Source organism: Strix aluco, chromosome 10 (assembly GCF_031877795.1).
Source record: "Strix aluco isolate bStrAlu1 chromosome 10, bStrAlu1.hap1, whole genome shotgun sequence".
NCBI lineage: Eukaryota > Metazoa > Chordata > Aves > Strigiformes > Strigidae > Strix > Strix aluco.
Genome location: NC_133940.1, coordinates 19,998,583 through 20,023,128, shown reverse-complemented (window position 1 = coordinate 20,023,128; position 24,546 = coordinate 19,998,583). Strand labels below are relative to the sequence as shown.

Genomic DNA, 24,546 nt, shown 5'->3' with positions numbered 1-24,546 from the left:
GTATTAATATACCCATCACTGTAATTATTCAGACAAGCAAACAGTGGCAGGAGCAGTCCCAACATCTCACTTTTCCCACTGATTCAGAGGCATACTTGAAAGAGCCCTTTCATCCCCATGGATCCCGTTCCCTGGACTTGTCCCAGGCTGTCCTCATCAAAAGAGAATTTGACGTTTCAGCAGTTTCTCAGCCAATTTCATGCTGGGATAAGAATCAGTGGTGATGGGACAGTATCATTTATTCACTCTCTGACTGTTGCCCAGAGTACATGTCCAGATGCCAGCTCTACATCAGGTCCTCCAATAAAACCTTTCACAGGACCGAGATCTATGTGTGAAATGGAAATACTGCTGGTACCTTGTAACTTGAAAGCTAGCTTGCCTTTTGTCTGGCTCCAACTGATGGTGAAAATCCAAGACTTGCTGCAACGAACAGTCTGGATGGATGGTTTCTGATGCCGTGTTTGGGAAGGAGGTACTTCTGAATGCTTCCTGAACCCAGCAAATACTGTGCGAATCCCTCCCACCAAGTCTGTCTTTCCATGCGTGATTTCTGCAAAGTTTATTTAGCGATCAGTCAGCAGCAAAATGAAACCTTAAGGGATTATCTTGCAATCTCTTGCAATTATCTTGCAAGGTGAGTCCTTTGCATTTCCAGGTCTTTGTCTCAAGCTTTTAAATGCTGCCCGGTTTCCCACATACCCAAAGAGCTTTGGGCAACGTTGGTATCCAGGAAGGCAAGATCTATAAGTAGAGATAACTGCTAGATCAGTTCAATAGCTGGAAAAGCAGAGGTGCTTTTGGACATCTCAGGCTCTCCAAGCCCCATCATGAGATCCAGAGCGAGATGTTACACTCGCTTGAATCAAGTGTGCTTGGTTTTAGGAATGAGCAGCGGTGATGCCATAGTGACAAGAAGCAAGGCTTTGATGCCCACATTACAAAGAATATGCAAACTTGCATTATTCCTTTGATTAGCTGTTCTCTGATATGTCAAGTCCATGAATAATCAAGCCTCATTTTCTAATTAGTTTTACTCATCACCCTGCTGCTCCATGCCTTTGCTCATTTGCATACCCTTTTTCTAGATAAGGGCCTTATTCTGTTAGGTGCTAGCAAAGCTTTTGTGCCTCTCCCACCACAGCATTTCTTTGGTCCTTTGCTGGCTGTTTCCCTGCTCTTGGCCCTGCTTCTCCTACCATTCAATGACCATCTCATTGCTCTGTGCTTTTCCACTCGTTCCAAGTCCTGTTTACTCAAGGAACAGGGTGGTGTGTTCATGCTGCCCCAGTGATACCTTTTGACTCTGTAATCCAGTTTCACCCAGTCTTGACAGAGAAGTAAAACCATCAAAGTACTGAGTTTGCTGAGGTCTTATGGAAGTGGTGGGGGAAGAGGTCCTTCTGGGGCAGTGGAGGGCAAGGCTGGAGCATCTGCTTTGAGGACCCACAATGGGAAGAGAGGTTTTGAATGCCTTGGTTGCAAATCTGTTTAGCCATCAGTCACTCCAGTGGAGAGAGACAATTCCAGACGTTAAAAGAAAGCTGCAGCAGTGGGCTGGTGATGGTTGTGTTTGTTATTTTAATAAATATGCCATTTTCATGACACAGGAGGCTTTTCTGTAGTTATTTCATTTATCTGCTCCCCTTTCCTGCACAGGTACTGTAAGAAGAATCACATTACAAGGAGATTTAGCAAAGCAAAGTTAATGGCTCGTTTGCATTTCTTTTAATCAAGTTATTCTAATTGTGCTATTGTGCAAATATGGTTTCCCCTCTAATTTGAAAAAGACCTCATCCTCCCAGCAGCTGCTGGTGTCCCAGCAATCGGGGCTGCCCCAGCAGTCGGGGTTACCCCAGCCCAATCCTGCCTCTCTGCCCAGGGGGTTCACAGCTGCCTGCACCCCTGCCTGTACCTGTGCAGAGCAGCGGATGCTGGGAGCTGCTCTGGTTGAACTGACATGAAACTTCGGTTATTCCAATAAGCTGGAAGTGTTAATGCCTAATAAAGCTCAGTTTTACACCGACAGCCCCCTTACCTCAAAGTTGACTGTTTTCTTTCTGTTAGGGCCAAGCAGTCACCATTTGCCAGCCAAATGCAGAGGTGAAATTCAGATGCTGTGGAAACAAAGGTCTTCAGAAAATACACAGGGATGTGATGATCAGTCCCGCACAAAGAGCTAACAATAGTTTCCTAAAGCTGCAAAAATCAATTTAGGGCTTGAGGCATGAGGTGTTGTATTGATCTGTCTCTGGGCAAATACGTGGTGCCTTTGCACACAAACCCCTGTCTTTCTGAATGTTTCCGTGGGTAAATAAGGGAGGTCAGTCCAAGATGAGATCCTGCACCAGCTCAGCTTGATCCTGCTGTCGCATCCACAGCAGCAGGAACGGGCTGGCACTGGAGGTGCTGGGGGAGACTGTGCTGGGGGGGCAGCTGCTGATGAGGTGGGAGGGCAGAAGGGACCAGCCAGCGGGAGAGAATGCTTGTAGGTGGGAGAGAAGAGGAGCAGTGGCCATACCCATGTGCTCGTCTGGGCACGGCCATGCACGCACACACAGAGGTGGGGGGATTCCCCTGTGTCAGCAGAGGAGAAGGGTGGTGTGTGGACAGTGGGAATAAGGACCATGTGTTTGAGGTCTCGTGCCAGGAGGAAGGCAGAGATTTTTTTTCTGCTGGCGTTACTAGGCGCTCAGTATTTTTGCTTGACCTCTTAACTTAAACCAGCTGCCACGCCAGCCACTGAAACTTGCCCACGCTGTAAAACCTTAACAGCTCTGTTCTGTCCTACTTTTATCTCATTCGGGGTGATTTTCATTTCTTTAGTGCCTAAGCAAATGTTTTGTGTCCCTGGATCAAAGCTAGGGAGCATCATTTACATACTGTGGGTGAGAAGGCAGCAGACTGGAGACCATCACTCATCAGTGAAAGGATGATCATTGTTTGTTTAGCCCATTCCAAAATAATGGCTCTGCTGGGAACACCAACCCAGTATGCATCATATCTTTTATAGTATATATTAATTTAGTGTAGACATTAGGCCATCATTATTCTCCCCTTTTAATTCTCATGTATTAGCATTCAGGATCAGTTTTAATCCAGCACACATCTTTGTTATTTCATAATGTAAAATAAATAAAGCTGGAGGCAAACGTATTTTTTTTTATATAAACGACTGTGAGAGAGTGATGGATATAAAGCACAGAAACATCTTTATAATTTTAAGGCTTGAATTTCAGAACACAGCATTTTCATTAAATGGTGCAATCCATTCATTTTGGAGATACAGATATAAACAGAAGCAAATTAACTCAGTAGTTCTCATGCCTAGAATCTTTGTGATAAAATTGCCTATTATTGTGAGTGTACATGTTTTCAAAATATTAGAGACAACTGCAAAAAAATAGGAAAGACAGGATAGGTTACTCAAGGATGAAAACCATAAAGACATCCCCTCCAAACACCACATGTACCTGGTAAAATTACTTAAAGTGAATTGCTGTGAGAGGAGGAGAAAGGAGACAGGCTTTTTTTTTTTTTTTTTTTTTTTTTTATGATGGATAAAGGTCTGGGAGAGTGTTTTCAAATTATTTTCTTTACTGTCTGCTGTGCATATTAGAAAATTCAAGTCTTGGCTGATTGGCCAGGCAGAGAAACAGAGGCATCACAAGCAACAAGGGAGGGAAAGCTGAGGCGCTGCGGTGGGGAGGACTGCTCCCTCCGCCTGCTCGGAAGGGGAAGGAGAAGCTTGGACATTTTCAGCCCTACCCGAAATCATGGGTTAGTGAGAGGGAAGGAGCATTGCAAGATGCAGCACCTCTGTGTAACATCTGCAGCTGAGCCCACCAGTTAAGTTAAACTGGGGGTGGCCAAACCCCGGGTCCTGCCCCTGATGCTTTTCATTGGAAGGACAGAAAGACACTGGGATGGGGTGAAAACCTCCTTTAGCCAGAAGCCTCATTTTTTATTTGCTTTTTCTAAGTCACTTGCAAGGCTACAGTTCTCCCAGACATTAATTGCCCCAACATCAGCAGCACCCAAGAGGGAAAGAAAAAACCCCAGGCTCACTGGCTGTGCCGTGCTCCCTGGCCCTGCCAGGCATTTGTGGCGGGTAGGTGGCCCTGCAGAATGGCCCACGGTGAACAGCAGCTTTGCAGCCACGCTCATGGCCGGGCAAACACCTGTGTGCTCCCATCTCCTAGGCCTTACTGACAACACGCCAGGAGCTGGAGGGCTGATCGTAATTTGCATATAAATATAGAAAGGACTTTAATCAGAGATAAACCCACAGAGTCCTTGTTATTATTGTTTTATTTACAGAACACTCTCATTGTGCAGAGGGGTTTCAAAATACGCTGACAGAGATAGCGCATGTATTTGCTACCCGAATCAACTGAAACCACTTGGGGCATCAAGAAAAACAGCCGTGCGCTCACCCCCCTGCCAAACCCTGGGGGTGCGTGTGTGGTGTGGAGAAGCACAGCTCAGCGCACAGTGGGGCGTGCGATGGAGGCGCGAGATGGACGGGCTGCACGGTGGCACGACGGACGTGACGGATGGTGGCACGACGGACGTGATGGACGGTGGCACGACGGATGGGCCGCTGTCAACCTGTCCGACGTGCCCTGCTGGAACAGCAGCCTCCGCCCTGGCCGAGAGGAGCTCAGAGGGGGTGGGAATGGCTGGAGGGCCACGCAGGGGCTGCTCAGGACCGCGGTAGTCTCCAGCCCGTCGCGCAGTCCGGCACGGCGGCGGGAGCGCTGAGCACACCGCTGCGCCCCGCTACCAGGCCATGCTCAGAGCACGGCGTGCACAGTGCCCGGCCACGGCCGGAGCGCGGCTCGGCACCGCGCGCCCCGCAGCCGGAGCGCGGAGCTGCGCGGAGCTGCGCGGAGCTGCCCGGCCCCCCTCCCGGTGGCGCTCCCGGCGCGGGGAGCGCGGGCACGTGCGGGGCGCTGCGCGGGCGCGGAGGCCACGGAGGGGGCGGTCCCGGCGGGAGGGGGGGGGCGTGGCCCGATGAGGGGGCGTGGCCCGGGCGGGGGCGGGGCGGGGGCGCGCTGAGGGGAGGCGGCGCGGGGGCTGCTGGGAAGGGCCGGCGGCGGCGGCGGCGGGGCGATGGCGGCGGAGCGCGGCCGGGGCGGCCCCCCGCGGCGGCGGCGGCTGCGGCGGCGGCGGCTGTGAGCGGCGGCGATGCGCGGCGCTCCCGGCGACGATGGAGGACCGGTCCCACAAGGTGCTTCTGGCGCTGGTGATGCTCTTCCTCTTCGCCGTGATAGTGCTGCAGTACGTCTGCCCGGGCACCGAGTGCCAGCTCCTGCGGCTCCGCGCCCTCAGCCCCGCCGCCGCCGCCGACCCGTACCGGGCGGAGGACGAGACGCCGGCGCGTTTCGTTCCCCGTTTCAATTTCTCTGCCGGCGACTTGCTGCGGCGGGTGGACTTCAACATCAAGGGGGACGACCTGATCGTCTTCCTGCACATCCAGAAGACGGGCGGCACCACCTTCGGCCGGCACCTGGTCCGCAACATCCAGCTGGAGCAGCCCTGCGAGTGCCGCGCCGGGCAGAAGAAGTGCACCTGCCACCGGCCCGGCAAGCGGGAGACCTGGCTCTTCTCCCGCTTCTCCACCGGCTGGAGCTGCGGGCTGCACGCCGACTGGACCGAGCTCACCAACTGCGTCCCCTCCGTGGTGGACAGCAAGAAGGAGGTGCGGCTCCGGCCCTCCAGGTGAGGAGGCCGGGCGGGGGCCCCGGGCCTTCCCCAAGGAGGGTGTGTGTGTGTGTGTGTGGGGGGGGTGCTTCCCGTGGACCCCCATCTCTTCCCCGGCTTGTGGTGGTGGCCGGGCGGCGGGATGGGCGATGGACCCGTCAGGGCGCAGTCGTGGCGGGTGTGCTGCTGCGTTGGGGGGGGGGCGAGTTGTGAGCTCGGTCGGTACGAGCACCCCGGCACGGAGCAGGCTGCGAACCAGGGTGCAGCGAGGGCTCCGGGAGCCAAACCGGCCCGGGGCTGCCGGGTGGGTGCAGCGTGCCTGGAGCTCTGCGGAACAAACAAAACCTGACCCCCGCTCTGCTGCGAGTGAAGTGTTTTAAATGATGTCCCGCAGGCTGTCGAGATTGTCACTGCTGGCGGGGAAAGCCCGGGAGTTACAGAGCCCGGTGCTTGGCGGCAGGGTGATACACGAACAGGCCTGGCGGCCCCGGGGCGCGGGGACCCCCCGGGGCGCTCTTCCACGGCTGGCACAGGAGCGGGGGTTCCTTCAGGTGCCTCCAGTCTTCCGCCAGAGATTTTCCGTCTCTGGCGAATCGCCTCGTTGTACTGAGCTCCCCAGGTACACGTGCGGTAGCTCCTGTGTACGCCAGGAATTAATGTTGGTTTTGGGAGTGTTCGTGAGCCGCTGTGTCTTGTTACATCTGAAGTTTAGCTTATGCAGATGGCGGCCTTGCAAAGTAAAGGTTACTCCTGTGGCTGAATTACCTGTAAATATTTGCATTGTCCTTCAGCCCTAACCTTGTTTCTTGTGTGCTTGCATTTTAAATTTTAGTGACACTGCTGTCTTTATCCCTGCACTTTCCTTTGAAGTTGCTAACCTCGCCTGACTATAGCTAGGGGGTTGCCTAAAAGATGCCTCTGCCTTTCAAAAGCCCAGCTGGTATCTCCCGAGCAGTGAGGACCTGCTTCCTCTGCTCCTGGAGCTGTTTGATTACAGCCTACCTTCAGTTGTAACAGACCGAGTAGCTTGTCCGTGGCTGTGCATGCGGCTGTATGGTGTAGCAGAACAGCTCAGGGTTTTAGTGTCTCTTCACATTGCTTCACTGGGAAATTAGAAGCTAGGGTATCTGTCGTGGTTTAACCCCAGCCGGCAATTAAGCACCACACAGCCGGTCGCTCGCTTCCCACCCCCAGTGGGATAGGGGAGAGAATGGGAAAAAAAAAAAAAAGAAAACTCGTGGGTTGAGATAAAGACAGTTTAATAGGACAGAAAAGGAAAGGAGGATGATAATAACAACATATACAAGTGATGCATAATACAATTGCTCACCACCCACTGACCGATGCCCAGCCAATCCCTGAGCCGTGGTGCCCCCTGGCCAACTCCCCCAGTTTATATACTGGGCATGACGTCATATGGTATGGAATACCCCTTTGGCTCGTTTGGGTCAGCTGTCCTGGCCGTGTCCCCTCCCAGCCTCCGCTGGCAGGGCAGTAGGAGAAGCTGAAAAGTCCTTGACTTAGTATAAACACTGCTTAGCAACAACTAAAACATCCATGTGTTATCAATGTTATTCTTGTCCTAAATCCAAAACACAGCACTAGACCAGCTACTAGGAAGAGAATTAGCTTTATTCCAGCCAAAACCAGGACAGTATCACTCCTATTGCACTATTAGACTAATGACAGGTTCCCTTACAATGAGGGTACTGTTATATATCATGCTATCTGAAGTCAAGTCTAAGCACAGATTCACTTGAAACAGAAAGCAATTTCTTTCTAGAATTCCTTTTATATAGTGTGACACTACACTGCCATCTAGTAGAAAAATGGTTAGTGTCATTATCTTCTTGTACCCAAGAAGCAGCTCTTTATGAGACTTGGCTATTGTGATTCCTGCTCTTTTGTTTTCCCTACTGCTTTAAAATTTAATTGTCTCATTTTTGTGACATTCCATTTGCAAACATCAGGAACCAATTCCTTGCCCTCTGGGTCTATTAGCTTCCTGGTTTCAGACTGCTGAGCCTTGCAGGCTATGTAGTTTATTTTACCTGTCCTATAAATATGTTGTTTGTCAGCAGAAATGGAAATTGCATAACGTGTGCTCTCTTTTGCTGAACAGCTTCCAGTGATCTTTCTTTCTCTTCCCTCAGAGATGGGTCTGGCCTGCAGAGTTGTAGCTGTGGGGCAGGGATTCCCTTCCTTTCCCCAGATGGGTTCTTCTGTGCTCCGGCTTAGTTATACCCTCTGGAAAAATGGGAGACTCCCTGTCCTGAACCCACCACCTTAGGCAGAAGGGAACACCAGGCTTGGAGAGCTGAGTGTTTGTTTGTAGCTTATGGCTTTGTGGTTTTGGGGTTTTTTGCCTGTTAGATTACTAAACATGTTTTTCTGACTCAGAACAGAAGCGTTGTGTGTCCCTGCCTAGGAGTTCAGAGCGATGGCTCCTTGTCCAACGGCGCATGTCATCATAGCCAGCTTCTGAGAGGTTGCTAGGACTTGTGACTTGGGATTGAAGCCGGGGAGAGGGAGGAAAATGAAACTCTGGTGATTTTGTGTTAGGGCTCCTCTCAAAGGCTTCAAAAAAATGTTATATTTTTAATAACCTAATTACACAGCTTGCTTAATAGCTACAGTTATTCTCCCAAATAATGTCTTGACAAGCAATTATTTGGACTGCAACTTCTAAATGTTTAAAAATACAGGAAAAGAAGAAGTTCTTAAATGAACAATAGTCCCTTCAAGTCTTCCTGCCCCTTCTAATACCTTGTCTTTAATTTTGTGTTCTCAATTTAGCAGCATTCAGCTGACAACTAGTTAATTAGCACCTATTCCTTGTGCCAGTAACAGACGCTAATCTAGGCACTTTCTGGACAGATAATAGCTGCTTTCAGAGCAGCAGTAGGTGTGGGATGGGGGTGTCTGAGTGGAGGAGCCTTGCTGGCTCTGAGTGGGGCCAGCCTGCACTGGGGTTTTTAGGGGGAGGCCTGACCTGTCCTGGGTGGTGTGTGCTGAGTTACTGTTGATGGGGAGGGAAGGAACAGCACAGCTCTGATGTGCAAATCCTGAGGGGGGGGGAGCGATTTGGAGGAGTGCAGGCCCATTTGGGGAGCATTATCAGGGCAAGGAGCAGGATTCTGTCAGGAACAGAGGACAATTTCCTGAAGTGAAGCTTGGCTTGACAAGGGTGGGAATTCCTGCATTTTGTAATTGAGGTGATTATAAATTAAGACCTGCTATAAGAGTGATTTGAACTGCTTGGCAACTGCATAATGCAATCTGTAGCTACTGTCTTTGGGCTGTGTTGCCTTGTCTGGGAATAGCCAAATGAGTGGTCATTGTTCCAGCAAACTTTTTAGCTTGCACTTGTGTGTGGTTACTTTGCACAGAGGTTTACCCTGTGGGGCATGGGGAGTCTGCTTGTCAGATTGCTGGTTAGCTGGGCTGTTCTGTAGGTGCCTTTTGTTTAAAATTTGAGCCTTTGTTAGTCTGGAGGATGCCCTGTCCTGGACCTCCTGATGCTCAGCGCTAGGTACAGAGTGTCACCATGATACGATCTGATGGGATCAAGCTGGACGGTGTGCCCATGAAGAACCTTGTTGCCTGCAGCGTTCATCCTCCAGCCTCTGCCCATAATCCCATCACTAGTCTGCCTATTTTCTTTGGGAATTGGAGGATTGAAGGGCAGATTCCTGCACTGGAGCAGTAGAATTACTCAGGGTGGCTGTTGTGATATTTTTTTGTTTTGGATTTAACACAATGGTGCTTCCCTGCCTATGAGCACATAGGCTCCCAAAACTTGTGTTGCTTTGCAGTGGTGGCCTGTGCTCCTTAATATGAAGCAAGTAGCTAAATGGATCTTCCTCTTCTTTCCCCTAGAAGAACATGAATCTCTGGGTGTGGGGAGAGGGATTTTTTTTTTTCCTCCTTGTGTTTTGTTGGGGCACATGTTGCGTGTGCCCCCTTTCCTGCTTGTCTCCTGTTCCACCAGTGCCACTCACCACTGCGGCATCCAGAAATCTCAGGAGAGGGAAGGGGAAGGTGCCGGCACAGTTGATTTGAGTGCTCTGGATTTGCTGCTTGGGAGGTTGGTGGAATGGGCTGATGGTGGCAGAAAGGAGGGGGTTGTCTCTGCTGCTTGGCATCAGTGGTGAGAAAGGAGAAATGTGCCTTTTCCTAGTCATGAGTGACTGACTTGGGTCACTTGATTGATTGTGGAAGCCTCAAAGCTTTTGGCACACGGAACGGAGGCAGCATCCAAAGTAACTGTGTGTGAGAGCATCACAGAACTGAGATTTCGCTCTTCTCTGGCTAATTATTATGGGAAGTATCTACTGAACTTGTCTATAGCAATAAATCCAATGGCACCATTGCAAGAAACAAAAGGCCTTGGGGTTAGACTGGAAAATGTAATGAGACATGGGAGCAAATACAGATACCTACATTCTTAAGTGGTGTCATGGCTTCGTACCCTCGTTGGGTGAAAGACGTGGCTTTGGGTAAAGGTCGGGCTGTATTTGGTGCCCCTCCCAGCTAATGTTAAAGGAAAGAGAGGCTCTCTGTTAAGAGGAGAATGAGCTTGCAGAACTGCCTCTGGAGCCAGAAAGTCTGAGATTCGAAGAAATTTTATGCTGCTGGTACAAGCCTGTTGGACCAGGACCAGGGATGGTGCCTGCTGGCATTTGGGAGGCCTGATGCTGGCACCACGTTGTTGTGATGTGGGACAGAAGCTCCTGGCAATACATGGGTGTTCTTGTCTTGTCCCTACATGTTAGTTAAACTCTTCCAAGTTAAGTCTTATGAAAATCTAAAGAAAAGATGCATTAAAACACTTCCAAGCAAATTGGAAGTGTTTACTGTGTGTAGCTCTGTTGGCTGAACAGGTTAATCCTCATGCTTTTGAAAATGTGGTGGGATTTGCATCTGCAAATTTCATCTGCTCTGTACTCCGCTGTATTGGGTCTGGTTGAAATGGAGTTAGTTTTCCCCACAGCAGCCCTTATAGTTCTGTGCTTTGTATTGGTCGCTAGAAAGGTGTTAATAACACACCTGTGTTTTGGCTACTCCTGAGCAATGCTTGCACAATATCAAGGCTGTTTCTGCAATGTTTCTCCCTCCTCCCCTGGTAGGTTGAGGATGGGAAAGATCTTGGGAGGGGACATAGCCAGGACAACTGACCCAACTGACCAAAGGGGTGTTCCGTACCATATGATGTCTGCTCAGCAATAAAAACTAAGAGAAAGGGGTGGGGGGCATTTGTTACTACAACATTTGTCTTCCGGAGCAACCGCTACATTTACTGAAGCCCTACTTCCCAGGAGTGGCAGGATATCATCTGCTGATGGGAAGTAGATAGTAAATATTTTGTTTCCCTTTGCTTCCTGTGCACAGCCTTTGCTTTTGCTCTATTAAACTGCTTTTATCTTGACCCACAAAGTTTTCCTTTCCGTCTTATTTTCTCCCCCCTGTTCTGCTGAGGAGGGGAGGGATAGAGCAGCTTGGTGGGCACCTGGTGTCCAGCCAGGGCAAACCCATCACATCCACTGCAGTGTGCCTGACTCCTTGCAAGCCAGACCGCTGGCAGAGCCCGGGGAAGAAGGTGGTGCAGCAAGTGTTGCCATCAGCCCTGACTTGAGCTCGGATCCTCCTGGAGCAGACTAGGCCCTGTGCGGGGGTTTTCCCAGTAAGCTGCTTCTGTGTGGAGGGGGGAAAAAAAAAATCATGTAATGCTGCCAGGGAGAGAAAAATCACTTGGGGACTTTGCTTCTTAGGGAGAGGCCTACTCAACAGGTGCTATTGAAACAGCAAAGGTGATATATAGCTGTGCAAGGGGATGAGCTCCATTGTTTCACCTGTAGTGGTGGAATTTGGGGAATAGTTAAGCCCCATAATTTGTCACGAAGCCCCTTATAGGCAGGAGAGATGCTGTAGATCCCACAGTGCCTCAAGGCTTGGTATGGATAATAAAGGCTTCGCAAAAGGTGGACAGTTTAAAACCTCTGGATGCTGGTGGAGCAGACACCATTTCAAAGGATGGGGTCACCCCATGCTGCTGCTTTGGGGGTGAAGCCTGACTGAGGGGGGCTGCTTGGGGAGAGAAGGGGACCAGCATGGCTGAGCTGGAGGCTGTGAGCAAGCAGATGGGGTGACCTGCTGTAACTTGGGTCCTGGCCAGAGCACCGGGAGGGTGCCTGCCTGCCCTTGAAGTATGCATCGCTGAAACTCCCTGAGAAAAACTCTGCAACAATTATAAAGCGGAAAAAAAAAGTAACGGAGCATTTGCAGAGATGCCGCCAGGCCCGAGCGGCTCCGTGCCGCTTCATTTATCAGCGGGATTTCCTAATGACCCTGCTCATTTCGGTGTGGTGGCTGCTGCGGCTGCAGGATGAGATGTGTGGTGAATATTACCTCGCCACCTGCAAATCTGTGTGTGTGGCAGCTGAATTTCCCTGCCCTAGCACCTGGTGAGACCTCAGCTGGGTCTGGTTTTGGGGTGTTGGAAGCAGTGGGCCAGCCTGCAGAGTAAAAAAGAGGCTTTGGGGGGAAGGGCAGGGGATTATTTTCATAAATACAAGTGGTTCTTTCACCTAATCCTGTTATAGGGCCTAACCTTCAAAGTCTTCATTATAAAGTGAAGATTGTGGTTTTTTAAGTTTGGAGTATTGGACTTGTAAAGCTCTCTAAATTGATATCACTAGTTTTGCAGATAGTGTTGGACTTCTTAAAGGGATTAAAAAAAATAATTTTCCATATTAGGTCTTTTCAGTTTTCTAAGTCTTTAATAAAGTGCAAATTGACTTTTATTGAAAAGTATGTGTTTCCTACTTCCTTTTATTTTTAAATCTGGAGAATTTTTTTCTGGGTAGAGAGAAGACATTAATTGTCGCAAAAATAAATCCCAGTGATTGCAATAGAGCAAGAAACAAGGCACGGGTGTTATTCCTTGTACTGTTTATTCCATTTGTTAGCTGGGTTGGTCCTCCCTAAAGAAGAGAGTGGGAATATGAACACTGGGACATGGTGCTGTTGTACTAAGACATGATTACTTTTTCTTGAAAGGATGCCTTTCTGTTAATTTTTTCTGTGAATTTATAAATATTAAAATGAAGCTATAAATAGATGCTTTGACTGTGTTAAAATAGATGCAGATTGTGCCTTGTGATCCCTCTTCATAACTTTATAACCTTTAATAAAGGTTATCAAAGGCACTTGAAAGTCAGCCATCACCAATAGGTTATTTTTATTAAAAGACATATTTTTAAGTTTAACAAGTTGAACATCAGTTCCGAGGTGTATTAACTGAGATTAATTTGTCCCTCATTTATTTAATCTGAATTGCCAGGAATCATGTTCTCTACTGATGTAAATGTCGGCAAAAAGGACTTATTAGTAGATTTGATTGCTTTTTAAATTTAACTAGCAGAGATGCACTGGCATGCCTAAGAGAATTGGTCTGTTTCTTGTGAACAGTTCAGTGCGTAATGAATCACTTCAATGTACTTTTCTGAAGGAAAGCAGAGCAATTTAAATGTGCAATGCATTGATTTACCTCAAATGGATTAGGCCTCTGTGTGCAATCCTTTGCATTAATTTACTTTCTCCACAACTGTAATAATAAAGGCAGCGTTTCTGTACGGCATCAGCCTAAATTAGTTCACGTAACTTGCTAGAAAGCAAAATAATTAATATGTAGCTGAAAATGGGATGTGGGAATAGATCTTTCGGAGGGGATGTGGGTCTTGGGAAGTGCCGCCGGGTTCAGGATGCCTCTGGGAGCTGTGCTGAGGGCAGGATGGTGGGGCTGGAGCCCACCGTGGCTGGGACCTGGCGAGGGGGTGTCTGTGCCCTGTCTGACCCCTGTGAGCACTCACGGAGGGTAAGGAGGAGAGAATTATGTCCAAGGTCCTGATGATTTGTTGAATTTATTATGTGGAAAAGAAGTACTTGTAATTTGGTGCAACTGTAAGAAGTTTTCTTGATGTGGCCAGGTTTGTTTTTTGAAATGACTGAGGAAACAGTACAGAAGTCTGTAACTCCTGCAGATTCGAGGATATTTTATTGCTGTAGTAACTTTTCAGTCCCCTCTTCCCCTGCCCGCAGTGTCCAGTCTGCCGTGCAGTCACAGTGTTGGGCTAGCTCTGTCCTTGCTGGGTAGCTGGTGGCCAGGATGCAAAACTCTGGGTAATTCCTTATTTAACCACTTAGCCCAGATGCCATTTCTGCAGCTTTGTTTCGCCCTGCAGGGATTACTGTGGCCGAGCAGCCCTCCGGACTCTCAGCCTTTTTTGGAATTACCCTTGTAGGCTTCTTACATACTTGTGAGGATTAATTTCCCCTCCCCTTCTCAATCGGCTAATTCCCATTGCTGGGCAGCTGCCTGCCCAGATGTAAACCTGCAGGGAAGCAAAGCGATGGAGCATCCCCAGCAGCTGCCTTCATCCCTCGGGAGCCCAGTTCCCTGCTCCCAGTTTGGGGCAGCGCCTGTCAGTTTGCAGCATCTTGGATAGAAACAAAGCTGACCAGGACAGGAGATGCGGAATGGTGTTTTTGTATGGGAGGACGAAGGCAGAGCGGTAACTGGGGTGGGGAGGCAGTGCTGCTCCTGCCTTCCTCCTCCCTCCTCCTCTTCTTCCTTGGCAGCTGGTACCAGAGAGCAAGTGTGGATTATTGTTTGTGATTGATTTGCTGATGCTGGCAATTGTACAGTGTGTTCTGGGACTAATAGGGTAGCACCAAATTATTCAGGCGTTATTGAAATGAATCACATTTGTGATGAGTAATAAGTAGCAGACTTTGGTATTTATGAATAATTAACACAGTAAAGTTTTTCTTAAACAGACATGAAGAAATGATTTAATTTCTACTGTGAACACTCTGTAAAATTAATGAAAGATAATTGCATTTGCTAATGTGAGACTAAGAAGCCAAAGCAATCTATTTTTTTTGTCTTTAAGTTCATATTGCTGATGTAAACAGTGAATGTATAATTCCTTCAATATGTTTTCATTGGGTGGGACCTGTGTTTAACATCCAGTGGGGTGTGTTTTGTTGAAATAAAGAGTCTATTGGTAAACACTTAACTCATTGTTGCCGTGTCCATCCACTTAGGTATCCCTGAGTGGGTAGTGTGTGTATATATATGTATAACAAGATAATGGTTTTGAATGAGTGGCAGTTAGAACCAACTTTTTTTCCCTTTTCCCTGACTCTAGCCTTCTTCCTCAGCCGTTCATGCTTTTAGAGACAGAATCCATTTAAGATATTACTTATATACAGCTTTGAGTGAAATCTCCATTTATTTAGTCTTGGAAAAAATCATTAGTCTTTAGAGACCTATAAGTCATAAGATCCATTAGGGCTGAGTCTCAAATCATGTTACTTCTTGGTTCTCAGCTGCTTATCCAACTCTGAAGGAGCCAAACTTTTGATGTGATATAACTAAATATATGCAGCTATGAGGGAGATAATCTTGCAGCATTAAACGATTTTGCACATTTCCATAAAAGCATGAAGAAGACTATGCCTTTCATGAGATCCTTGTAGCAAATGCTCCTAATTTCCCATAATCAAAAGGACTGTGAAGTTTTGATGCTCTTAGAGGTCCAAATAGCTGGAAGATCGATTCTTCCTTTACTCCATTTTGTGTTGGGTAAATTAAAATACTGCAAGGCTCCCAGCAGTGGGAATCTGCTCATTCAGACTGCTGTTTGAACTGTGGGATCCTTCAGTAAACACCCAAATCAAGTGAGTAAAGCACTCTGCAACTGATTATTTTCTCCAAGCTTCCTTGTGTTTAGAATAAAGCAACTGTTTTAACCCCTCTATTAAGAAAAAACAATGTTTCCTTGGTCAAAGCCAGAGAAACTGCTTTTCAGAGTTACTTTTTCAGGGTAACTGAGGGGAGAGCATTTCCTTTTGCCTGTGGGAAAGCTATTCCCTGGAGCAATCCCAAGCCATTCTGAGGTTGGGTTGTTTTTTTTTTTTCCTTCCTGATTCAAAGAAAGTTACTGGGAATGTGCTTGTGTCCTGCTTGAGCAAAACCTACCAGGTACTAACTTTCTCTGTTGTTTTGGCATCATCTAATTCATCTTGATAGGGAAGATGCTATGGGAGTTGTCCTCCCATGGTACTCATTGCACGTGGAGGACTTTAATGGGGCTGGATGTGGGTGGAAGCATCTGTCCGTGTGATGCTCCCAGAAGAATAGCAGACTTGGTTCCTCCTGGAACTGATGTCACCAACTGTAGATGGGGAAGAAGATGGCTACATGGCTTCTGCCTTTCACAGAGCTGTTTGTTTTTCTGTGGGGGTGTTGGATCTAATCAGTACAGTGGTAGCACAGAGAAATAAGACAAAAGTGCTCAAGGAAATGTCAGACGCAACAGGATGTGTCTGCCTGATGAGAGCCGAGTGACTTGCAAAAACATAAATGGCATAAATTAGGCTTTAACTCCTTTAATTCTTGTGTGTTGCAAGTCAGTCACTGGTAAGAGAAAAAGCTTTTGTGTTGGCATGATCTCCCCGTTACATTTTCTGTTTTCCTAACTGTGCAGCTTTAGCTGAAATTTCAATAGGATTTTTTTTTGGTTTTGGTGATTTCCAATAACTTTAGGTCAATAAAATGTGGAGTAGCATTTTGGCTTTCAAATAGAGCTGACTTAAAGGTCAGTTGTTTGGCTTTCCGGTGGTGGGTTGCTGCTAGTGTCTGTCGTCTTGGCTGTGTTCTGTGTGGGAGAAAAGTGGTGGCTAAACATGCAAGTGGGAATTGAGAAGCTGGGACTTTACACCTGGGATGGGTTCCATGTCCATCATCCTGCCCGTCCTCTTCCTCTCAGCTTCTGCCTTGTCTAGGTAATTCAGCTCTTTGTGTCAGGTTATCTTTCTGTGTGTACGTAGCATAAAGGATGTTGGATTTCCTGACCTGACTGCATTTAGTAGCTCTGCTACCTATACATGACTAATCTTAAGTAGAGGCACTGGAAATATTTTTAAGTGTTTAGTTAGAATTCAGGGAAGCTGAATTTTTTTAAATATAAGCCCAGTGTACTGTACTGACAGGTGACTCCAGCCTGCCGTGTACCCTGCCCCATGCTGGTGGCCTGTGGGGGCTGTGGTGTTCATTCTCTTCCCAATAATGGAAGAAGAAAGCTCCCTGACCACATAGCTGCTGGTGCGTGGTCACACCGCTTGGTGCTTTCACGTCAGAGCTCTTGCACGATCTAGTTTTCACCTGTTTCATGGGTAAAGCCATCTCTGACTTCACTCTTTGGAAGGAACAACATGGGAAGATCAGAAGGTCTGGTACAGTTGTCATAAAGTATGGTCTAAGCATGTGCTGAAGGTATGTCTGTGAGCCCGGTGTTCTGGCTCATAGAGAAGCTAGGACCTGCTCTCCTAAGTAGGAGACATTGGGTATCTATCATCAGATGTACTGACCAAAGTTGGTAGGAATGAAAACGTTGCTGCTCTGCTTTGTCTGGTTGCAGTGGGTGACTGTTAAGGCTGCACCTGCTCAGGGTGGAGAGGACTAGACTGGCAGAAGGCAGTGGTAGACCTAAGAAAAGCTGTAGTCAGTTCCTTGTATCTCTTGAACACAGTTTGCAAAATGATCCTTTATAGCCGTTTAAACTAGTCCTGCTTCTGAAACAGGTCAGACCCCAGGTGAGCCCATGTTCTTGAATAAAACTGATACATTTTGCAAAGTAGAATTATAAATGCCTTTTTTCATCCCATTTCTAGAGGAGAGGCAGAAAACAAATGAAAAGAGTAGTTGCACCTGCAGCTGCTCCTCCTGAGATGAGCCAGCCTTCTGCTTGCTCACTTTCTATGCTGCTAGTTGCATTTTGGATGTCGGCAGCATTCTGGGTTGGAATATGAGTGCTCCCAGAATTTTTAGGGATAGAGGCAACTTCCTCACTGAGTTAAATTTATGGGGTAGTGCTGAGGTTCAGCTGATAATACCTGCTGGAGTTTGGAGATGGCAGCTTGCTAGCAGTGATGCAGAACAGTTGAAGAAGAGGGCAATGGCTAGGGATGAATTTTGACTGGGTAATAGTTCTGCAAGCTGTCTTATCACTCAGTGTTTTGTGGCATATTCAACATGCTACCACAAGCAAGAAGAAATTTCAATGTTATTAGAAACACAGTCAGCAGAAAATGTTGTATTGGAGATGCATAAGCACTGCCCTGTGTTTGGGTTACTGAGCTCTTCTGTTGCCTTCAAGGAGAAAAGTATGTGAATAACTATCCTTGTCTGCAAGCATGGCTGGACCTAAGGTTTGGTGCAGTACACCTTTTGGAAAAATTTGCTCTAAATATTTTTTTATTTATTGGGACATTTAACTGAAGGCACATAACTGAGAATAGTGCTAATATTTCTGGAAAAGGGATCGGAAGGAGGTTGTGCATCATTAGGTTTAAGATGCACACAAACTATATCTTGTCAAGCCTGAACTTTATTGTGTGAACAAAAGTACTTAAATATATTGCTTAAGCATATACTTGAAGTGTTTAAATATATTGCTAAGTGCTTTGCAGAACAGGGGTCTGTCTAATGGCGTGAGCACCTTTTGTTGCTCCGGGAGTAGTGAAGTTTCCTGCTCTGCAGAGTTGGGATTTCGTGTGTCATTGCTCTCGTTTGGGATGCCAGCTTTCCCTGCTATAATTCTCCTTTTCCTACATCTTGGAACTGGTCAGTGCTGCTGCTGCGTGTGCACCAAGATAAGTAGAGGGTGTAGGGTCTAGAGACTTGCTGAGACAAGGGAAAATTGAGATTCCGTGTTACAGGACCCAAAGACCTGGAGAGCAGCTTGGGTAAGTTGATGCATCCATGTGATGGTGCCTGTCCTGGCTAGTATATCGGGGTTGGGGACCTGGAGAACCAAAAGCAGCAGCTGTTTCAGACTCTGCATAAAAGCCAGGCCTCTGCAGGAGAAGGCTGTAGGAATTAGATGCCTTTCCTGCACAGGTTTGGTTTGAGGGTGTAGGACAAAAGAGAAGTTTTAGACCTCTTTTCCACCATCATCTGGGAGAGCATACCCAAAAGGCCAGCCCCATCCGACCTGAATCCGGACCTCCCCATCAGCCAATCCCTTGTATAAAATCGGTCAGTGTATCAGGCACTACAGAGGCAAAAAACACGGAAAGGACTTAAGAATAGCTGAGCTCATGGCGAGATAAAAATTTCTCAGAGCCTGGATTATGGCAGGATCCGGTTATTTGTAAAATATATAAGCAGATTCTCTGCCTCAGCTGTGGTGGCTCAGCAGTCGTGCTGGAGGATTTGACCGTGTGCTCAACCCATCCTGCTGGTCTCCCAGGTACAGCTGAGGTCTGGAAATTGAGGTTTAAGGCTGATGACAACTTGTGTATTAAATGTTGTAAATTAACTGTACTTTGGAAACTGCAGATATAGGCTTTTTTTAGGAATCTAAGGCTCTCTTGTTTCTTGTCTAAAGGATTGGGTTTGTTTTTCCTGTCATGTTATGTTATGTTCCTGGAATTAGCAGGACAGTTTTGCGTCTGCTTTTCCTTATGGATCACCTGAAGTGATGAAGGTGAATTGCTTCCTGCAATGAGCCTGTGTATTCACGGAACAGGTATAGGTATGAAGTACAGTATTGTATTTTATTTTTTCCCTTACGGTAGGAACATTTAATGTCTTATATAATGTTCTATTAAGATAAGTGAAAATCTGGTCTCTTTACTCCTGTAATTAAAAGATCTTTTTAAGGATATTTATGTCTCACACTACATATTGGAATCCCAGTACTTGTACCTGTTCCTTATAATGGAGGTAGGTTGGTTAAACCGGAGATGTGGCATCTTGTGATGATGGATACTCAAGCTGAAATCTGATCATTGAGAGAAACGAAAACAGTCTGTGAAACAAGTTGCTATTTTTTGGCAGCAGGCATTACCAAACTGCTTTCCTGTGACTTTTACCTCTGCATGTTCAGCTTACCTAAAACCTGTTTCCTTATTGAGGACAGCTTTGGGGTGGACAGCTCATCTCCTCCCTGCAAACCCAGGGCAAGTAGAAGTCATTGGACACAGGAGCATTTGCAGATGGCTTGCCTGTCTAGGGCTGCGTTTTTTACAGTGTGGCTAATCGCTTCAGTTATGGCAGAGGACTGACTTAATTTTCTATGGAAAGGGAAGGCGGGCATCTGGGATGCGATGTAAAGGCGGCAATTGCAGTTCTGGGCTGCCAGAAGTCATTGCTTTCTTGCATTTGTGGGAATTTGTGTTGGGCTCTGTTACAGGACTTGAGAGATGCACTTTCTTTTGGAAGTGGGTTATGGTAGGATTTATAGACGCTGAAGAGCATGACCTGTGCTAGTGTAAGTGATCCTAAAATCTGCAGTGTGCTAGCTGGTGGGAGTCAATTTGGGATGTTTGGAGAAGTGGGGAGCAGAACACAGGGATTTTAGCTCTTGTGGACAATATCCTTTTATTTTACAAGTTGTTTTTCATCTTTGCTTGAGCCACTGAGATGAAACTTCCCTTTCTGTTAAGAACAAAAGCAAAAACCTTCACTTTAATGCAGGTACCAGGGCTGGAATGTGCTGCAGTCACTTATTGCATCGTTTGGCTTTGATTCTTGGTTGTGGTGTAGGAGTGCACTGTATAGCTCAGGAAGGTGTGGTGGTGAAGTGGTTTTAAGTCCCTGGTCTAGACTGACGCCTGTGTCCCTGGCCCAGAGTAAGTTAAGATCACTCTAGGCTGCAAGCGCAGTCGGGCTCTTCAGGGTCACCTACAGCAGTCGCATCCCGTGGTGCACACAGCCCAGCCAGCTCTTCCCTTACTGCCTGCTTTTCCTCCTCCTGCGCCCCCCCAGGCAGGAAGATTGGAGGAATAATTACTGGGATGAATGTCAGAAGGCTGTCTGTTCCTTTCCCTGTTTGAAGATTGGGATTCTCTTACTGATTTTTATTTTCTACATGGTTTTTGTGTTAAACAAGAGCAGTCTTTTTACAAGCTCCGCTGCTCCTTGGGCTGGGAGCAGGGTGAGTATCTGCCTGGCAGTGATTTTGTTGTAAAATTTATTGTTGCTGTACTTGAACACTAACCTGAGGGATTTTTTTCCCTTCTCTCTTTAAACAAGCTTTTTTTCTTCCACTAATGGAAAATTTCAGCTTGTCCTCCACTTAACCACAGTTCAGGCTTTTCCAGGAAAATAGAATGAATCAGTAATGCTTCCCTCTTTTGCTTCTTGTGTGCTTAACTAATTTTATTATTTTTATTGTGGGTTTTGATTGCATAAAGGCCTTCTTGTGTCCCCACCAAACTGGCATTGTTTTCTAGACAAGAGAGGACAGCCAGGATCTCTAAGGTGGTGCTTCTCCTGCCAGGGCTGTGTTACCCCCAGACCTTCAAACTTTGGAAATCACGGGTTTAAGAGGATGAAGCTGAACAAGGGCAGACAGACACTTCTTAAAGTGCAGTGTTTTATTATGGCCTGAAGGTTTTTGATTCAAATGATGTGCAGGGATGAGCATCCAGGAGCACAAGGGCAACTTTGAGTTTACCATTTGGCATCAGGGAGAGGCCGTTTTCATCCACAGCTGCCAGGCAGCCTCTTGGTGCTGGTCGGTTCCCTTGCTACCACTTACTCCTCCTTGCAGCTCCCAGCACTGTCCTAGAGGTTTGTTCTTGATTGTTTCACCTTTCACGTAGACTTGATGCTCTCCAGATTGATGTCTTGAAACATGGGTTTAAAAATCAAATAGCAAATGACTGCACTGTAATGGATGTTACTGCACTAGACATTATATTATAGAAGTCACTGTGGTTAAGTGGAGTATCTCTGGAATCTTGTTTTTATCAAGACGTTTATGTTCCCCTCTAATTTTTGTGGAGAGTCGTTTAGATGTTTTCCAGATTAGAGCATAATGGAACTGCTAGCTATAAATGTTCGGAGGAATCCATTACACATGGTGATTTAGTGGTTAGTCACAATTACTTTGGAGCTACAGTGTCAAATTTAACACCAACCTTCAAAACCATGTATTGTGAAATCTGGTCATCGTTCCTGTGAGATGCTCACCCAGCCTCCCAGAGAAGAAAAAGACATTTTGTACAGCAAGATACAAAAACAATTTGGAGGGGACAGGCTGATGCTGGAGGAACGACTTGGTGTAAGAGCCAAACCAGCAGGCAGTTTTTCCCCACAGAGTTTTAACCTTTTTCTTTCTGCTTAATTAAAACCCAGAAGATTGGTGGTGGCAGTGGGGTGGTGTGTTTGTTTCCCTTCCTGCTGGAGGAGCAGGTGGAGGCAGCGGCTGACAGAGCTGCAGCAGGACAGTCCCATGTGCTGCAAGCCTGGGTCTCCTTCCTGCAGCAGCACAGGGTGCAGGGCTCCGGTTCCTGCCATGGGACAGCTGCATGCTCCTGGGTAGCGAAGAGCTGGTCTCCTTGGGATCTAGACTGGTGTTTTTATTAATGATAGTGGAGATGTTCCTGCAGGTTTGTTGAAGGCTGCAGTCTTCAGCTGTAGAGGTAGCTACAGAGGTATAGCTAATAATTAGAGCAACTTTTGCATAACAGAAGTATCAACAGACATTTTCCCTTTCTGTAACTATATATAGGCACCTGCTTTAACCACAGCCTGCGCATAGAAGCTGCCTCTGTTTAGCTTTCAAAATACCACATTTTCCCTGAGATAACTAGCTGCTTGTTGCAGTTGGCTGCCTGTTTCCGTGTCCAACCCAACAAGAGTTGTGTGCAGTGTCTTGCACCTTCTCCAACCTCCTGGAGTGGAAATTATTGCTCTGAATTGAGTGACCTGCAGCTCGCTGGTTTTTGTTTGCTGAGCAGAGGTTTTATGACCTGCAGGGCTGTGTGTTTCCTTGCTCTCATCTTGTGAGTTGAAAGTGAGTTCATCTGAAGACTGTTGTAGCACTCTGTGTCACAGGTTTTAAGCCCAGGGTGGAGGCTGTCAAAATAAAATGCATAAACCTGAGATTTAGAGGATGAGCAAGTAAATCCCATTAAATTTGTGTGTCTTAGAGTCTCAGAACAAAATTTGGATTAAGAGACGAGCTCATGCAACTGGGCATCCTAAAGCTCCTCAGTCATCTTTGTTGTCTGGGCATATTTGTCTCTGTAGTGGTTGGTGCTAGAGATGCCCGCAGGATACCTGAAAGTGCTTCACTGTCAGTATTTTAATAGCAGTGATTTAATAGCACATTTTAAAAAGAACATTATTGGGGATTGTTTAATACTTGGCCTTGGTTTGGAGTTCCTCCTTGATACCTGGAGGAGATAGTGAAATTCTAGGTTTATGCAAACTTGAAAGGGTCAGTGCCCTGATCGATAGTTGAGTTTACTAGTGAAGCTTTGTAAAAAGTCTAGGAATTTCTAGCTAATTCAGGTCAGACCCCTCTTCTTACCAGTTGCCCAGAAACATGAACAGTTTAAAACCTGTGCAACACACAGATCATCTAAGCCTTTCATTCCCTTTGGTTTAGAATGTTACTTTGATTCATGGGCACAAGATAGGCTTTTAGAAGAGGTAACATTAATGGTTTTTGTGATGAAATCAGTGTTTTCCAGGAGCTGCATCATAGCAGCAAGGTTGCGGGGAGACTGAACTACGTGGGGAAGGAGTTTGTACTTGCTGTTGTGCCTTCGGTAGCTCATCCTTGACTTGCTCCTGGAGGCCTCTGAAGGTCATTGAAAATGTCCAAGTGGATGCTGTGACCGGGATGCACTCATGCTGCCTGTCCTCTGCATCCTGGGATACTGCCAGGTTTGATCTTGGCTTGATCTTTGGTGCTGCCTGGTCTGGCTGCTGCGTAGCTGAGTGTTCACACTCCCCATGAAGAGCCCTATCCCCCAGAGGGGTGGCCTCCTTGGAAGGGAATTATTTCATGCCCTGCACCAGCTTCATCTTAAATTGGTTGAAGAACAGGATCTGCTTAGCTTTAATGATAAAAGCTGGGTTTTTGCAGTGTCAGCTGTTTTCCACACAGTTAATGCTGGGACCACAAAACTCATTAGAGTTGTATGATGGGATGAGAGGTTAAAAGCCAGTGTGATACCTACAAAGTGCTCCAGCCTTACAAAGAAATGTCACTGCATCCTCCTTAAACACTCGTAATCGGTAATTCCTGATTTGCCCTGGCTGTTCCGAGCAGTCTGCTGGGAGGAAGAGCTTGCGAACAGCATGCAGCTGCCTGGCTAGGGCTGCTAAACAAGAGTGCAGTTTTTGACATTCTTCGTTTTTAGAACTGGGTTTCCACATCGTGCTTTAACTGTTGTTATTAGCAATTTGCTGGGCTTCATTCTGGTGATGGGAGAGTATTTCATGATCTCTGAAGCATTCTATAATGCAGCAGTGTACGGGAGTGACAGTACATAAACCAGAACTATGTTATTGATTTCTAAGTGTATTTTAAACTTTTTTTCTTTTAAACTAATTCCTCTTGGCGACTCAACTGAGCGTGTGTATCATTGCTAACATTTTCTTAAAATAAGATCTCGTATCTACATTTCTTACTGTTGCTTTTAAAGGGCTAATTTATTTTTTTTTTCCCAGTAGACCGGGTTCACCCTGCTCTAATGACTTTTTTCCTGTTTAATTGGTTTAGTATTGCATTGCGTTCTGCTTTCACTTTTTAATTTGTAATCATATGATGTCCATGGTGGAAGAGAAGGAATATTGCTGTGGAATCGAAGGCAGAGATTTGGACCACTGCATTTTCATTTAATGAGGAAAGTACTTCGTACTTCTCTTTAAACTGTACCTACTGCAACAACAAATGATGTCTGCTTAAGTGAAGCCTATCAGATATATAACACACACTTCAACTCTCTCTTTAAAGAATGATAAATTAG

The 24,546-nt window shown here is 46.7% G+C and overlaps 1 protein-coding gene across 1 annotated transcript in view; it reads left to right on the top strand.

Annotated features, from left to right (window-relative positions):
- The first annotated feature begins 5,114 nt into the window (after positions 1–5,114).
- HS6ST2 (heparan sulfate 6-O-sulfotransferase 2) overlaps positions 5,115–24,546 on the top strand; it is a 134,631-nt gene continuing 115,199 nt past the window's right edge. The window contains exon 1 of the mRNA XM_074834697.1: positions 5,115–5,724. Within this exon, the coding sequence (XP_074690798.1) occupies positions 5,213–5,724 (512 nt within the window). The 5' untranslated portion in view covers positions 5,115–5,212. The remainder of the gene's footprint in view (positions 5,725–24,546) is intronic.